This window comes from Triturus cristatus, chromosome 10 (assembly GCF_964204655.1).
Source record: "Triturus cristatus chromosome 10, aTriCri1.1, whole genome shotgun sequence".
In the NCBI taxonomy this organism is placed as follows: Eukaryota; Metazoa; Chordata; class Amphibia; order Caudata; family Salamandridae; genus Triturus; species Triturus cristatus.
Window position 1 is genome coordinate 210311172 of NC_140593.1, and position 17990 is coordinate 210329161.

The 17990-nt window shown below is 39.0% G+C and overlaps 1 protein-coding gene across 6 annotated transcripts in view; it reads left to right on the plus strand.

Annotated features, from left to right (window-relative positions):
- The window catches only part of NEBL (nebulette), a 678034-nt gene that overhangs the window by 505112 nt on the left and 154932 nt on the right, over positions 1-17990 (plus strand). For 4 of the 6 annotated variants that reach the window (XM_085630816.1, XM_085630817.1, XM_085630818.1 and 1 more), the window contains 5 exons: positions 90-194; positions 4487-4594; positions 7038-7148; positions 11003-11113; positions 11223-11333. The exons of the other annotated variants lie outside the window; for them this stretch is intronic. In XM_085630816.1, coding sequence (XP_085486942.1) covers positions 90-194; positions 4487-4594; positions 7038-7148; positions 11003-11113; positions 11223-11333 — 546 coding nt within the window. The remainder of the gene's footprint in view (positions 1-89; positions 195-4486; positions 4595-7037; positions 7149-11002; positions 11114-11222; positions 11334-17990) is intronic. 6 annotated transcript variants of the gene reach the window in all.

The following is a 17990-nucleotide window of genomic DNA, read 5'->3' on the forward strand; positions in this document are numbered from 1 at the left end:
CCCATGGTCGTTAAGTTTAAATAGAAATTGGGAACATTTTATTTGCACTTGTATCTTACCGACATTTCTTACTGTGATTATATTTTTAGCATGAATATAAAAAAGATTTTGAGGCAACCAAGGGGAACTTTCATTTTTCCACTGATACAGCAGAACAGATTCATCACAAAGAAAACGCCGTGCTCCAGAGCCAGGTAAACCAACCATGATAATGACAATATAAATATTACAGGAAATCTGTGGAACATTTGTGGAAAACCAGTTTTCTGTCCGTCTCAATGAGTGTGAAAAATCTTACATTTCAAAAAGATTTTTACATGTTATATATTGTTTTGCTGTAGTTCAATGTTTATAGCGCCCTAGGAGTGGTATGGGTTATTTGTTCGATCTGACATTCCAAATACTCTGGGTTTGAATGCAATGCCTAAAAGAGACTAACCATGAATACAAATTCACGATGATAGAATGGGTAGATTTTCAAAGTCCAATTGACTCCATCTTCTGCAAGTTGCAGAGTAAGGGCCCTCAGCATGGCTTTTCCACACACAGAAGTAGGCTTCTTTGTTGAAGGAATTGGAAGCAAAGTGAAATAAACATTGAAAGCTATGTTGGGTCCTGACAGAAGCACTCTTTTATTGCTCATACTAAACCTTCTGTTAAGTATATATAGCTAAGCTGTAGAATGTAAACATGTGAATCTTTTATTTGCAAAAAGAAATATTGTGTTTTTGTTCTAAATGTCACATTAGAAATTACAAGAGTCTTTATGTCTGAGTGCAACATCTTGAGGGTCATTAGGATGGCGGGCGGAATGGGACCACCCGCAATTGGTGCAGGGGTCCCGTAGGTGAAATTAGGATGCGCCCCGCCACACTGGGGGGCGCATCCTGCATTCCTGACATTGCGGCGCGCGGTGCTTTCAGCACCGCCCGCCGCAATGCCAAGAAGGCATGTCGTGCACTTCCATGCACAACATGGCAGGCACCGCGCGGTGTCATGTGCATCCCCCACCCCCAGAATCACTGGGGCCCCCAATGTCAAAAACCGCCTGCCTTTCCGTGGTGGCGGCAAGGCAGGTCCCCGCCAGCATTGTAATATGGATGGCGGTGTCTACCAGACACCGCCACCATATAAAATGCTTTTCCGCCCGGAAGGCAATCGGGCGGATTGCCTACCGGCGGAAAACCGGCAGATAGTCTTGTTAATGTGGCGGGGGGAATTTGAAAGCGGGCAGTGATTTTTAGCGGGCGGATCGCCTGCTATACTAACGACCCCCTTAGTATTTTCAGAATTAGTCCTTTGTACATCGATCAGAGTCAATGCATTCTTTTCTTTCATTATCTAGCATTAAATCAGATACTAGGTCAAATTACTGGCGTCAGTGTTTCTATAATATGCGGTAGGCCCTAGTGCTTCAGCTAGAACTGCTGCCAAATTCTCTGACATATGTTGTTGTCCACTAGCAGGAAAAGGTCTCCCTTGCGGAAGAGAAAACCTTCCCAAACCCGCGCATTATATAAATGTTACATTGATGCAGCATGACTGGGCAAACCATGTGTCATGCTGTTTGGAGAGAGGCCTTAGTCTTATGTCAGCTGTTTATTAGCTTTGACACCTACCACACTGAGGCAAACAAGTTCAAGCGAGGTCAACCTTGAATCAGCTTTAGGTGCTAGGCTGGGATAACCAGTTGGTAAAGCATTTTCATGAGTGCTCAGTTAGAAGTGGACATCTAGTTCCAAACTTTGATGGCAGAAAAGGAGGCTGACCACTGAGTTCCCACAACCCTAAAGACCCAGCCTGCCCTCAGTTGGTTTTACCCTGATCGGACTTAGACATTTAAATTAAGTGGACATTTGATCTTGAGCACAATCTTTATTTTTTTATTTGATATCTTTTTAGAAAATGGGACCAGGACATGAAAAACCAGGGAAAATTGCACATTCTATGTATATGAATGCCTGGCATAAATCCTAAAATTAAGACCACAAAGAAGACTAGACAACGATAAACTAGCATTACAACATCATATGCTAATAATAGGCCTGAGTTACAAACATAATTCTAAACTTTTTGTATATCATTTAAGAAACTTTACTCTACAAAATCTTAAATCCCATTGTCCTGCCATATTCAAGAAACAATTTCTACCTTAATTTACAACAGGATTTACCTTGATCTGATTTCCGATTTTCTTCGATTAGGGATATTGCTGACAATGAATAGAAAACAATAATAATTCCTTAAACCTTTATATTCTGGCTACTTGAAATCTGATAAACTGGGCCATGAACTTAGAAATGTGGACCCTGAAAAAAAAGCATTTAGGACATTGCCAGGACATAGGCTCACTGTGACCCACTGGATGACAGCAAGGACAGTAATTTTAGTTTTTCTGTTTCAAAGATTTTAAACATTCTGGGGTTAAGTGTAAATGAGATACAGGTTAGAACTGTTCATCCTCAAGTGTGTGGATATTTCCAACCACTCATTTTCTTTTTAATTATTCTGGCATTCTTCTGAGAAATCCTTCAATCAAGACTTTTTTGAGACAGCTTGATGATTCTTATTAGCTACAGAGCCTGGAAATGCATTTAATAAAGAATACATCCATAAAACAAAACCCTTACTTGGGCGATACCAAAACACATGTTTTAGTCTCATTTCAAGGCCTGTTTTAGGCAGATGGGATCCCAAATATGTTCTTATTCTGGATACATATAAAGACAACCCTGATATTTGTTGCAGGAGTGGAGTCTGGATTTTATCAAACAAGACTGAAAAGCTCTCTTGCATTAGATGAGCCACCTCCCTGGGCTCTTTTGTTCCCCACCCGTTAAACCCCACTAGGTAAATCTAGTGTGAAGGCATTAGTACAAGTATCTTCTCTGGAAGGCATCACTTTAACCTTATGGATCCCAAGCTGTAGATGGCAAGCGTCTTCACTTTTCCAGCAGCCTTGTGTGAACCCAACATAAAAGTCATAAAAGTGAGTTTCAGGAAACCTAATCATATTGAAGTGCTTTGGACAATGTGGTATGCCTTCAACACCGGATGTGCTCATGTTCTGCCACCTGTGGTCATTTCAGATACTTTCACTGCATGTTCTCACTGCATGCTGTCTTAACTGTAAGTCATTGTTCACCAGGAGAATATAAAAAATCTTGCAACCAAAAATGTTATTTCTGAACAAGGTTTTTCGGGATAGTTTGTTTACCAATTTGGAAGCACTAGCAAATACGTCTAAGTGCCAACTTTACCAAAAGGAGTATAGCCTTTGAAGAACCACGGACAGAGTTTATTTATTGAGTTTACCCTGTACCCTTTAAACTTCAAGTGTGATTTTGGAGTGGTCTCCTCTTCTGTAGCAGAAAATGTATATAGAAAACATCTAGATTCCATGTTAGACATTGCCTTTTATTCGCCTGTGGGTGCATAGATGCTTAGATATATATAGATAGATTTTCCCTTCAAGCAGACAGAATGTGTCAAACCAGAGAAACCCTATCAAGAAGCATGGAAATTAATCTTGCTGGTAATGGAACAAAGCCTAACATGGGGGGGGGGGGGGGGGGAGGGGGGGAGTAAAACAGTCAAGTAATCTTACCCTGTAACCCATATAGATGTGGATGGTATTCTGCCCAGACCTAGATGGATCTGATGATGCCAGGCCCTTGATACCTTAAATCTTATGCATAAAAGAATTGTCTCAGGTTTAGATCACCAACCAAATAAAATAAAAAAATAAAAATTATTATGGCTGGTATTTGACAAGACCTTTTGATTTTATTAATTAACGTGTGTAATACATGTACTAATAGTGGCTTTCAGACAGCTTTATTCGTCCATTGCTAGGTTATTGTGTGATTCACATTTTCATCTGCTCACTTCTAAATACAGCCAGGGGTTGCGGGTCAACCTACTTCAGCCATTGGCTAACTTCACTGTGATAACATTCTGCTTTTTCTCGTGGAGAACATCCTCACGCAAAGAATTTCTCTTCAGTGGCAGGGGCTACTATTGAGTAGTGTGCACTTTGAGGCATAAAGATTGTTTTTTTTAGGCAATGTGTTTGTTCAGATTGGTGAGGTCCTAGCAGCTTTTTCAACAATTACATTTTACAAAACCTTTGACAGAAAAAAACAAGCATTGAGGATCAAAAAAAGGCTGCCAAACAATGCTTATTATTAAAGTGTTCGATACAACAGTAACCAGTGCAGGGATTCAAAGGAAAAAAACCGATTTGGCTTGTCATGCTATGAAAAGTAATCAGTAAGAAGAATTCAGTGGCCTGGGTGTATTGTAGAACTTCGTTTTTTAACAATTAGTAGATATGTTGCAATTTTGCAGAAGGAAATGTTTCTCTGTTAACACATTAACAGATTTTTATAGATTTTCAAAGCAAACCATCTCAATCTAAATGTGCAGTTGTTTAGAAAAGTTTTGAAAGTTTAAAAGACACATTAAAAGATCATTTTTCATGCAGGTGAAATACAAAGAAGACTATGAGAAATCAAAAGGCCGATCATTGCTTGAATTTGTTGACACGCCGACCTATCAAGCTTCAAAAGACGCCCAGAAGTTTCAGAGTGAGGTTGGTTTCAAAACGAAGTTTATTTGAAAAATGAGATGGGAATTCGATTTTTCTGGTTGAACTGAAGTGACTGTTCACATTTCTTCTTTAGTGTTCAGGAAGAGCTGCTTAACACTGGACCCTCGTTCAGATACTTCTAAGCGGACCAAAAAAACAAAAATAAACCTTTAGATGTCCTGTTTGTGCTAGGTTCAAAAAGACATTTGCGATGTGTTTGCTTTGTCTTTTGTTCTTTGTATATTTCGTAAGAATGGCTTGTGGTAAAACAGTACACAAGTAAGATATCACTATGTGCTCCCAGTTCATGAGCCATCATTTCAAGTTGCCAATCAGTTCTGCTGGGACGGGTGACAGTAGTGTCAGGTCCCATCGGAATGGTATGTTCAGCAAGCATACCACCGCTTCAGGATATCACACCTGGAGATTTCACCTGCTGCAAGCAGTGGATGTCTCCTGGTGATATAGTGGGAACGACTTTGTGGGAATTGCATGGGAAGCCTGATTCCTGCATACAATTTCACAAATGCTTGTAATCTCATTTACTTAACCACTCACCACCTTGTGGCAGGGATGTCAGAAGTAAGACAATCACAGAAGCAGGAATGAGTGGGAAACTTCATGCCACACTTTGAGATTTTAATCACTGATAGCTAATAGAAACTTGCCATATGAGGTTTCTAAACAGAAAGTTTGGCCACCATCAGGTAACGTGCTAATTTAACGTCATATTTTTTAACAATGTTAGAGGTGTGTGTTCAATGAGGGTATTCAACATTATTTAATTATGATATATTTAACTTTTACCACTGGTAGAGCTTCCCCGGATTATTTAAGTCTCCCACTAAACAGTGTATTATAACTGTATGCCCAGCTGGGAGAACCCTACAAGGCAGTGAAAACTCCTGTGGTTAATAAAACATTTGAACACAGACTCAACCGATTCTTAACAGGTTTCAGCACAGTGACACAGTGGCGTAATGATAATTGAGGGGCACCCCCTGCAAGGTACGTGGAGGGGCCCCTCCGGACTCTATCAGGAGCTTCACGGCCGAAGGGCAGTGGTGAAGGGGCCCCATGGAGCATGGGGGCCCCCCGCACTACAGGGCCTGTGTTACTCCGCTGCAGTGACATTAGCAATTAATTTAATTCCTAGATACATTTATGCTCTTATCATGGTGCCTGGTGCATGCAAACCTTTTCTGAGCAGCTGCAATGATGCCCAGCCTCACACTTTAGCTCCATAGGTTTTCTTTTCTTGAGAGATCTTTCAGTCTGAGTGTAGCAGATGAAAATACATGTTAGCCTTGGCTCTCACCAGAAAGTGACTGATTCAGAAATGTATTGACATGATCCACATGATCCTGCTAATTGTATTCATGCTGCAAAGGGGATTCTCAATTCAGTATGTGAGCCCATTCCCTATTTATTTACATTTCATGTGCGGATTTTCTTGTGAATGATGAATCCTGTCTCCCTTTCCTCTCTTAAAGCCAAACAATGGATCTCTTTCAAATATTTTCTAAATAGATGCTTGCTAAATATTTAGTTACGACTAAGTTATATGACAAATATTTATTTTAGAGCACAGACAATTTATTAGTGGTGGCTGCTAGGTAACGGTGGCGGTGAGGCGGGTGAGGGTTCGAAAAAAAATAAGAAAGAAAAGAAAACTTACCTGCCGAACGCCGGCCATCGCCTCTCTTCCGTCCTCCCTTGGTTTCTGGCTCCCGGCAGCACCCAGGATCACAGATTCCCCATGCCAATCAAGAGGCTACTTTCACTAACATGACAGCAGCTTTGTGAATGGTCTAAGCTCCATGGTTCAGCACTTAGATGGGGACTGGGAGCTGGTGCATGTTCCATACAGCCTGATGGAGAACATACTAAGAGTGCATGACTGTTTGGCCGGTCCGAAACGTCCGGCCAAACCGCCATGCGCACTTAAGTGCCTACCACTCCTCCCTCGCTGGCTGAGTTGACAGCCCAGCCCGCCCTGTAAAAGTGTCTCAGTACAGAATAATAAAAGGATAATAACATTGTGGTATTATCATTTTATTTTTCCTTTTTGCTCTGCTGAAAGAGCAGTGGGGCAGTGCTTCTCCACCTTAGCAGAGGAGCCCCCCCTGCAATTTAAGAGAAAATGTGTGTAGACCTATTCAACTTTTTCCTGTAAACCCTGGCACGTGATGTGAAGTAGATGTATAATTATAAATAATCTGAAATAATGTTTTATGTGATCGAAATCAGGTTTTATCTTGGATCTACTGTTTTTCAAAGTGTTAGATAGCTTTGTAACTGTGGTCCTAAAAACCTCTTTATATAACTTAATTATTCATGGACTATGTGAAATAATTTGTAGTTGTTGATGTGTGTGCTGTCTGTTGTATTGTACACATATAAATAAAATAGTTTTTGTTTATCTGTATATTACAATAAAAATTAGAAATTATATCGGAAAGATTATGAAGACGGAATGAAAGGGAGAGCATCTGCAGATCTAGACCTAACACCATCATATCTGCATGTGAAGCACGTCACCAAACTGCTGAAGGAGGTAAGGACATTTGTGTGCTTTTCCAACTTGATTTGAGAAGTATCATTATATGTTGAAGCTGAAAAATAAACAGTTGCCTGTCAAGTATTACTTCAATTATTTTAGTGAACCATCACACATTGTGTTCAGTGTAAACGCTAAAAGAAAAGTGCTCAACTGTATCCCTATATAACTTTTTACAAGAAATAGTGGATAAAATAATATTTGTACTTACAAATAGACCTCAATTTTGGAATTGTGGGTCTGCTTTGTAAGAGTTATTGGAGTCTGCATATGTTCTCATACTAATTTCTTTTTTTATTGTTTAACAAGTTTTGCTTAGTGCTATCATGTTGCCTTACAGCCATTTTAGAGCACTACATGATATCAAGGTAACATGTCTTGGAAAGAGATTAATAGTGAGTGGGGTTCAGTCTCAGTAAAATCAGTGTGTACATCTTGTTCAGGCACTGAGGTTCTAAAAAAGTATTTGAAAATTGAGTTCCTCCTGTATTTCTAAAATGTGTGTACTTTTGTGTCCCCTCTTGAGGCTGGGTCTAGTGGGTGTCCTGGGCAACGTCGTTGTCATCATATGGGCTTACTATGGCAGAAACAAAAAGCACTGATAGACCTCAAATTTCCTGTGGTCAGAAGCATGGTCACATATTTGAAGGAAAATAGGGCATTTTCACTGACTTTTGGATCTTTAAACAAGTCTACATTGCACTCTTTATCAAATTAATTTATATTGTGCATCTAAGAGATAAGCAAAACATCTTGCGCTTCTCAAGTTTTATGTGTCTTTTTATGATTTCTCCAAATTATGAGAAAATAAATTGTTCCACGTTTTAAACTTATCATATCCTGTGAACTCTACATAAACCATGAATACTTTTATGGATCTATATAGATCAATCGTTTTGGCATGCTTCTGAATCCCTGCCCACAGAGGAATACTTTAAAGAAATATATATTTTCAATAATTAGCCAGGCCACTGACTATATCCACCAGCATGCTGTAGCTACATAGAATTTATTTTTAATAGATTCTGACCAGTGTTATAAAAAATGGGCATATTTAGTGTTTGGCAAATGTAGGATGTTAGAAATTGGATTGCTGGTTGACTGGGTATGCTCCTTGGTCAAGCCGCAACCACAATCCTAGTCAGGGTAAGAGGCAGGCAGACTACAAATTAACATGTGCTCTCTCTCTCTGGTAGCTTGGCACAGAGCAGTCAGGCTTAACTTTAGAGGCAATGTGTAAAGTATTTGTGCCTGAGAACAAAAGGGAGCAAGGAACAGAAGGAGCTTGTCCCTTTCACCTAATCAATGTAATAAAACAAGAAGAAACAGGCTAAAAAAGGTTTTCTGCATTCAAAAACTGTTGTGTCAAACAAAAAAACTAAATGTTTTAAAAGAATCCTCACCCACCAACCTAGTTGGTGGCATGCTTCATCGTTGGGTTCCCACCTAGGATGCCAAATGCATCCTAGGTGCGCTTCGAAGCCTGGAGCGGGTCTTTGTTAATGATGGATGGTGAAAGTAGTGAAATTAAAACTGTCTCCAGGACCCCCCTCCTACATGGGAGTCTTTTATTCGTGGGGTCATGTGGCAGAGTTAAAAAATGAAAGGCGGATATAAAGGAGATTTTATTGATTTTCGATATCATACAAATCGGTCTACATGTTTCAGCCAATGAGAAGCTTTTTTCAGGACCAAAAGTGAAAAGCCTAAAGTTATTAGGCTTTAAGTGAAGTGGAAGCACACGCACATAAATTATTAGTGCAACACTTCAAAAAGTAAAACTGTAAAAAACGCAACACAAAAAGAGTCCCCTGTAGATTAGAAAAATAGACTGTGATTTAATAAATAAAATAAGACCAAAACAACTACAATCTAATCAATAGAACTTGAGATATTGAATTTCAAAGTAAAGTAAGTAAAGTAAAGTGTAATGATGTTCAATTAATTAAAATCATTTCATCTCAGCCAAGGAAAGTAAGGGGCTCAGAAAATAAAAGCAGAATAAAGACATTCAATATCAGAGTGTAATAACAGAAGGCCCTACAATGTAATCGGAGAAAGTCCTCTTAGTGCAGTCTATTAAACTGAAAAGATCTTCGTTCTTTCAGTAATAAAGCGTGATTTGTGCCTCACGCATGCTTGTTTGTTTTTTGTTTTGTTTTATATAGCGCAACCCTGACCCGAAGGTATCAGAGCGCTTTACATAAAGCACCAGTTACGTTACACAAGGACACATGAATTATTTTTTTAGGCGCTGGGAGATTAAGTGATTTGCCCAGAATCACAGGATGTTGAGCGTTATTGCTGAGACTCGAACCCGGTTCCCCAGATTTGAAATTGACAGCCCTAGCCCGCACACCCACATCCTCGCCCCTTGTAGTTCCTGGACTGGCGATGGGCTGCTTTAAAGTGCTTTCGATTATAAAACATAATTTCTGCCTCAAACAGTCTTGTAAAAGGTGGCATAACAATGAGCTACCTTAAAAACGCATGCTGCTTCATAGTTCTTTATTGTAGGGGTGCTACACTCTAGGGTATGTGCCTCAGGCATGCTTGTAATATAAAGTGCTTCCAATAATATGACATAGTTTGTGCCACAAGCAAATTTGTAGTTGATGTACTCTTAGTTTTCAACAGCAATCTTGGGCATTTTAATGTTTTCTGTCACTGATTTCATAATATGTATGAAGCGCCCAGGTAGCTGAGACGATTCTCCTTGTAGACAGGTAAGGACAGTGACCCCACACGTCCTTATGTTTAGGATTCAAATTATTGGTCAGAGCCAAAGCCGCATCAAGGGTTTCAGGACTTCATATATGCAGATTATGTGTATTAAGGATTCTTCTGTTGTGCCACTGCATCTGCATCGTGTGCCGACTTCCCCCTGCCATTTGCAATGTTCGGCAGTAAGTTATAAATGTAACACTTAGAGTCAGATCCTGCTTCGGCAATTTGAATTCTGGCCTTATTTGTGATTGGCTAGTGCAACCTGGAAGGGCAAAAATACACCAATAGCAAATACATTACTATTTGTCTAACCACTCATAGAGGTTTTCATTAAACACCATTGCACCATACGTCAATGCAGGCATCATGTTAGCAGCCACCACTGTTAGAAGGGCCTCTGTGTTTTGACATGCAATGCTTCTTTTAAGTTGGACCATCTTGCATGTCAGGTGTTTTGAAGTCGATTTCAAGCAGCCCAGCTGGGTGTTCTTACCCCCTCTTTTATCCAGTGTGACACCAAGGTACCTGAAACTTGTTATCTTTTAATTTTTTATCCCCCTAATCGACCAGGCGCCCTGTTTGATCGGTCATCTGCTTTTCCCTTAGTCTGCCTCTGAGAATATTATCAAAATCGTTGGTGGAGTCGATAAATGCTGCATTTAACGGGAGGGCCTTAGGCTCATCTCTTCATCGATCAGGCAGGAAAGCATGAGGTGATTAAACTCTATGTGGCTATGTGTTTGGAAACTAGTTTGGAAACATTTAATCAATTTTCTCTCTTTGGCCCACTTTCATGCCCTTCATACAGTAATTTAGGATAGCACTTCCTTTCGATATCCAATAATGCTATCCTTTGATAATTTGCTGGTGAGGTTCTATTTCCCTTTTTCTGTATGGGTCGGCCAGAATACATATTAAATTGATTCAAGAAAAAGTAGACAGCAACATTCTTCATGGAATATTTATTTATTTTATTATATTTGTAAACACATATTTTAATAATTATCTTCCTTGATGAACAAACACTGGAACATTTAGATTGTATGGGAAACTATTGATAAGAATTTTCAATTTTGCACACTCAATTTAATCTAATTAATAGTTTTTTATCTTTTTATTTTTAGAAAGAGTACAAGAAGGATTTAGAAGAAGGGGTGAAAGGAAAAGGACTGACAGTGTTGGATGATACACCAGACTTAATCAGAGTGAAAAATGCATCACATATTCTAAATGAGGTATATAGTTAGAGAAGATTTTTGGCATCAAATAATATCCAGTTTTTGATACTGAAGGATAGAAGTAATGTTCCAAGAATACTAAACTGGTTCTATATTTTTCTTGCAGAAGGAATACAGAAAAGACCTGGAAAATGAAATCAAAGGGAAAGGAATGGATGTCAGTTTCGAAATTCCAGACATCCAGAGAGTGAAAAGAGTAACTGAAATCCTTAGTCAGGTCAGAAGTTTTAAGCCTTATGAACGATTCTAATATTAACAATCATGATTATCACATAACAGAATAAATAGTTGTTTATTTTGTCCGACATTTAGACACTTTTTGACTGAACGTAGCACCTAGGAAGCTATTTATAAAGAAGTTAGAAAATCTTAAGAGAGCAGAACTGTGTGAGCTCTGACTTTAGGCTCACAACTTAAGGGTCTCATTACAAAGTTCTCAGATTTTACCAAGTAGCTCCACTCATCCATTTTGAACAATACTGAGGTACTGGTAACTCAGTAAGGGCAGTGTTACTAGCAACTACACATGGAACCCTGAGGTTCAGCTGAGAAATGCCAAGGGCATTGGTAATTTCTGATGAGATTTCCACAAAAAGTACTCATTCTCTCCCCTAATTTCTAATCATTCTTGGTTCATGAACAAAATATCAGAGAATTTTGGAGATTTTAGCTGCTTTCAGCAGCTTGAGGATTTGGTTCATCTTAAAGGGTCAACAGTTTTATGTTCGATTGTATAATGCTGATGACCTGGGAGCACTGCTACAAATCTTATCTGAATTAAAAAAAAAATCATAAATAAGCCAGAAGAATATTCATTAAAATGAAATAGATTCCACCTGAGAGATTGTAACAGTTCCACTACAGCTGACTAAAAAGCTGGCAACTTTGTGTTAAGTGAGCTGTATGCTTTTTCCCCAGATTAGTATCATAGAGAGGATTTTTTTGACTGTGTTGAAGCTCCTCCTCATACACCACCTTAATGTTTAGAGGTTGTTTATTCATCTTTTGCATGGTACAAGCTCACTGTCAATGTTTTGTTGATTTAAATTTACTAGTCTTCGTGGCTGGCGAATTAACTGAAAAGGTTTTGTAAATTTCACAAAGATCCAACAGTTTCATCATTCCCAATACTCACACAAGGACATCTCCTAACACCGTTATTCCCCTTTTTGCTCCAATAAATGTAAATATACAGTGTCACTGAATCTAGCACATTGCCGAATTTTCCGTCATTCTAAGTGCTTTTTCCATTTGTAAAATTCCATCAATTACAACATTTTGAATATGTATGAAGTATGTTGAATTGCAAATACATATTGTTTATCTAAGCTATTAGTAAATCTAATTTAGTGATATTTAGAGAGAATTCTACAAACAGCAATTTTATTAATAATATTTTGAATAAATAACAGTGCATATCTTTGTGAATGATTATACAGAATGAGTTATAACTGGTAATAAAGTTTGATAGAAAGTGTTTAATATACTACATAGATAAAATCATAATTTAGTCAAACTCAAATTGTTTTTGATTACCACGGTAGAGAACATTTAATTCACTACCAAACAATAAATGGCATTTGCTAAATAGTAAAATGTTATAAATAGTAGAATAATCTTTACCCTACTTAAAAGAACTTATTTTATAGCGCGGAGTGGGCACGGAACCATTTGAACTATCTTACCGCTACTTCATGAGTGCACTAAACAAGATATTGTTTAATGTGCATTCTGACAATGAAAGAACATGTGATATTTCTATATGTAACAATGGGTAAGAAACACTCGTTGTGCAACCAGCGTGAAAATGTACGTGTGAACAATTTCTTTATGTTACATAGGCACTGCACATGTCAATTCATATAAAAGCTGATTCAAAGAGTTTTTTAAGTATGCCAGTTATGGATAGCCGTAGCAGCCGGAGCAAAGTTCACCAATAGATACCCTTCAACCATTTGGGAGATCCTGACTGTGTTAGACTCCAGAAAACAAAATAACAATTGTATAATATTGTTTGTTCTCCATATCTTAATATACCCATTGTCAGACACCATTTTAGCAATTTGGGCTTCCAAGGCGCCATTGGTTGAAAGTTAGAGGATTCAAAAATGGACTATGAAACAGAACACACCTGTCATCCTATGTTCATGCATGCCACATAAAATTTGATGGTGGTCCCTTTCCACCAACATCTATATCGCAGGCCCTATATTTCAAATACTTACTGCTTGAACTTGTTAAGTGTAAGTGTTTTACACATGGAGCACCTTGGACTATCATATGTACAGAACGTGCCCCATTTTGCTTGTGACTTGCAACATATCTCGTTGCAGCCTTGGTGATTCAAAACATTTAAGGTAAATATGTGTGACTTTTCTTACATAGTACATTTTCTTTTTTTCTCTTAAGCTCTTTGAAATTACGTGACACTGATTTTCCAAATGTCATTTTTCTGCATAAAGACAGTTTTCTGCCTTTTTTCCTCAACAACTACAACCCAAGGAAAACAGTGCATAGCAAGCAAACTACAAACCAAAGCTTTGGTAACCAACTGAAATGGCTACCTGAAGTTAACTGTATGCGTAGTAATAACCCCAAGATTTCCTAAATAAAGAAGAAAACAATTGAAAAAAAGTCTCTAATATTGTAAGGGTATTACACATTTGCTGGACTTCAGTGTTAATTTATAAAACTAGTATTAGATGAGTTGAGTGAGTTCATTTAGACAGTGCCTAAAAGAGAGAGTGCTTCAGCTGCTGCCGTGCGGAAATGCTTGAGCTCAGTTCCTTAATCTGAGCATTTAAAAAATCAAACATGCATAGTTTAATTAAGCACCTCTCCCCACTCCATCTCCTCAGGCTCACAATACACACGCAAGCTCACAAATAAAATATATCAATGAAACTCAAACTTTAATGCACTGTAATTAGATACCTGTAACTGCTCCAAAACTGGCTTGAGGCAGGAGTAGCATTTCAAAGGTGGGCAATTCTTTGGTGATCATTATCACATGATCCTGAATTTTTTAGGCACCTAAAAGCAACTTCTCAAAATCTCACATAAGACCCACACCCCTTGCAAAACAGATACGTTTTTCCTTAGCAATCCTGTTAGGAAAGAGGTTGAAGTTCATAGGGGGCACAATAGTGGAAAATCTCTGGTCTGTTGAGGCTAGATTACACGTCATTTGCACATGTTTGCAGAGCAAATATCACAATTTAGTTTGTGGTACACATGTATCCCAGAAATGTAATATATAGCCCACATTCACCCACCTTTTTGACCCCCCCCCATGTTCTAATTCAGTGGATTATCCGACGTGGCTCTCAAATCTCCCTAATTCTCTCCCAACTCTATTCTGTGCCAGAATACTAATCCGGACTCTCAGTAATAGTGGTCAGTATTTTTATAACACTTGTGTTCTTATCATGGTAAATAACAAGTTATACCACGGCTAAATCAGGAGGTGACCACAGACATATCACACTTGAGACATGCATGTCTCACATACATTTTATCATCAGCAAGCACTTATTATGCTTAGCTGCTTCACTATCTCTGTTACAATTCCCACTTTGAGTTTTAGTGTTTCTTTGCAACTGCTGTCTCGCTCCTCAGGCAGTCCTCATATAGCAGGTAGACAAAAGCATCCTCAAAGCATGCACAGAAATTGTAGCACCAGCTTGTGTTTTGTTGGAAAAAGCAACAATACAAGGCATATCACTATGACCTCACAACTGAGCTTCAATAACGATGCTTCTCTAAACCAAAGTATTCAGTGATGCCAAATCCTCATGAAAGAAAAACACGGTCAACAGTTTTCTCAAAAATATAAAGCAGCAACAGTAAAATTATCTACACTGTGGCTCATAGCGATGTGGCAACCATTCTGTAGAATTAGCCCCAACAGAAGCCTACAAGTCAATTGCAATTATTTGCGTTTAGATCCATGGAGTACACAAACTCTGTTCCTCTGTTGAAAAAACTGTAATTGGTCTACTCATTGGGCAACCTGATCATTAATGAATGGATTTTGACAAACATGTTTAAACCAAATCAGAGACAATGGTAGACTTCATTCCATATCTCTCATTGTGGCCTAGCTCTGGATCAACATTTCTTTAGACCTGAAGTTCTTTATTGACAATTATTGCCTGCTTTAATTCAAACCCATGATGGGGCAAAAGTGAATGGACATGTACCATCAGTAATATTGAAGTGATGAAGCATAGTGCCCTGACTCAACAGGAAACTAAAAAGAAGACATTTCATGTCTCTCCTGAAAGAACTACGGAACAGACTAGTGATCAGTGGCAGCTGGCAGGGAGCGGGGGTGGCGGGGAGCAGGGGAACAAGATATTTAAAAAAAACACTTACCTCCTCATGGCCGCCTACGTCTCTCCTTCGTCGTTGCTTCCCTGACGAGTCCCAGAAACACACAGGTTCTCATAAGTCAATAACAGCGCTGCATGCAGTGTTGTGATTGGTCTGAGCACTGTGGTTCAGCACTCAGACGGGGACTGAGAGCCTGGGCAAGTTCATCACCCATGCTGTGTATTACAGCATGGTGGAGTACATGCAAAGTGTGCATTTTTGTTTGGCAGGCCAAAGACGCCGGCCAAACCGTTATGTGCACTTAAGTGCATGAACCACTCCTCTCCCTGTGGCCCCAGCCCCATAGCTCAGAAAAATACAATGATAATAACAATGTTATTATCATTTTATTTTTACCTTTTTCCTGCTCTGAAAGCAGTGGGGTGACACTCCACCTTAGCAGAGAGGAGCAGCCCCTGCTAGTGATTGAGAGGTGTATTCACAGATTAGAGGCCACAGCTTAGAAACAACAATCACCACAACCAAAATATTGGAGTTAGGGGATATAAAAATGGAAGTGCATTTATTTGGGGTATTCAGCTGGTTATCCTGTTATCAGTGTTTTATGACGATCTGGCTTTGAAGCTGTGAAACATTTGTGACAGTGTGCATTAAAAATCACTTATCAGCTGAATAAACAATCTACCTGATCTATACCCACCCTTTTGGAGGCAGTTTGATCTAGTATACAAGTATTGTCCACTCTGGTGTTGATGAGTAAGCCAGCAACAATGGGATGAACATATGCAAGGGTAAAAGGATATTTAAGCTTGAACTGCTAAAGAACGAAGAATGTTTTCAGTGGCTGATTGATTTAGTTAGTGGTGGGCATAACTTGTGTAATATGCTGTAGCATAATTACATGAAATTAAAGCAAAACAGAACATTACGCAGAATTATGCAATGAGTGTAGCCCAGCATTTAAGGCCATTTTCATCGTGTGAAATGCACCATCGCGGTCTTAATGGCCCATGGATGCATTTTGCACAAAGAAATATCACTAAATGAACAAAACGCGACATGATGATTTCTGTTATGGTGCAAATCATTCAAGGTCCACTCAAACTCGTGCATGCTTTTTGAGTTTCAAGACTTGTGAAATCTTCTCAGAAAGTGACATTTCACCAGACATTCGAATATTTTTCCGTTTAAAATCAGGTAACACATGAAAGCTGAAAATTTTAGGATTCATGAATAGTAAGATAAAAATACACAAGTGGTTTATAGTGAGCATTTGGAGATACTTTGGTGGCTTCAGTGCCAAAAGTGATTGTTTTGTTTATTTTTTCTGAGTCATAGTACATGGAACCAAGCTAGTCAAGAAACCTTTCAGTTCCCACTAGTAGTTGTGGTGCAACATAAGAGATCCTCTGTATGATGTTGCTAAAGTTCTACAGTAATGAAATGAGACCGCAAGTCTCGGTAGACAGCTTTTCTTTGAATAGGTGTTGGAATTCAACAGCATAGTTGAAAGTATAGCTGTCATTTTCACCAGAATGGGAGCATTTGATGAATTTTTAAATTAAGTCAGAAGAAAGAGATAATGATGATTGATGTTAGTGTTGGAAAGTTTTTTAAAAACTCTTCTTAATGGCTAAAGTATTAAAAGAATTGACTTAACTTGGTCATTGGATATTTGCCATGTAGATAGAGAGGTATATAGAGAAAACTCTCAGTATGGCACAACATTTGGTAAAGGGGAGAAAGGAGAGAAAATGGCAAGTTAGTTCAACCATGTGAAAACGAATATGGATCATAAACTTGTCAACAGTACCTCTGTGCTGTAGGTGGCTTCATGCAGCTTTGTGTCTTCATCTTTCCACTCAGAAAGTGGCACGCAGAACTGCGCATCAGCGCTATTCATGCATGCTTACAGTAGTTATTTTCTTCCTGGGTCATTAGATGTAGATCTGGACCTACCCCCTTGTCTCTTCACAAGACACTTATCTGCTACAAATTGAAAATGCTAGTGTGCAAGGAAAATGTCACCTTCAATGACTACATTGTTTAAAATGAGTAGAGACTGTCGCAAGCAAATGTCTGTGAAAGATCCCCATCAGGTTTACTTGTGGTGCCTAAGGTTGAAACATGACTCCAAGGCATGCAATGACTGCACCTTGATGAGTCCTAAGACTGTTCGGGACTATGAGACGAATTTCCACATTACCAAGCACTGAAAGACTTCATGCCAAGACTGGTCTAAGCAGAACGGAAGGTGCCTTTCTCAATGTTGTTCCCATGGCCAATCATTGTTGCGGTCAAAGTCTTCAGGTAGTTGAAGAAAATACATAAAATGTCCAAGTGTTGCTCGGACCTTTCTTGCCACTCTTGAACTCCAGAGAAGGTGTGAGGGCCTCCCGAAGCTGTTCCCCTATTTGGCACTCGTCTCGAAGCAACAGGCATTTTCTGGGCCATAGGAGGCACTGCAGCAAATTGAAGAATTCAGTGAAGCCATGCTGTAGCTCTTTGCACCAACACTGGCTCACTCTGGTGTGCATTT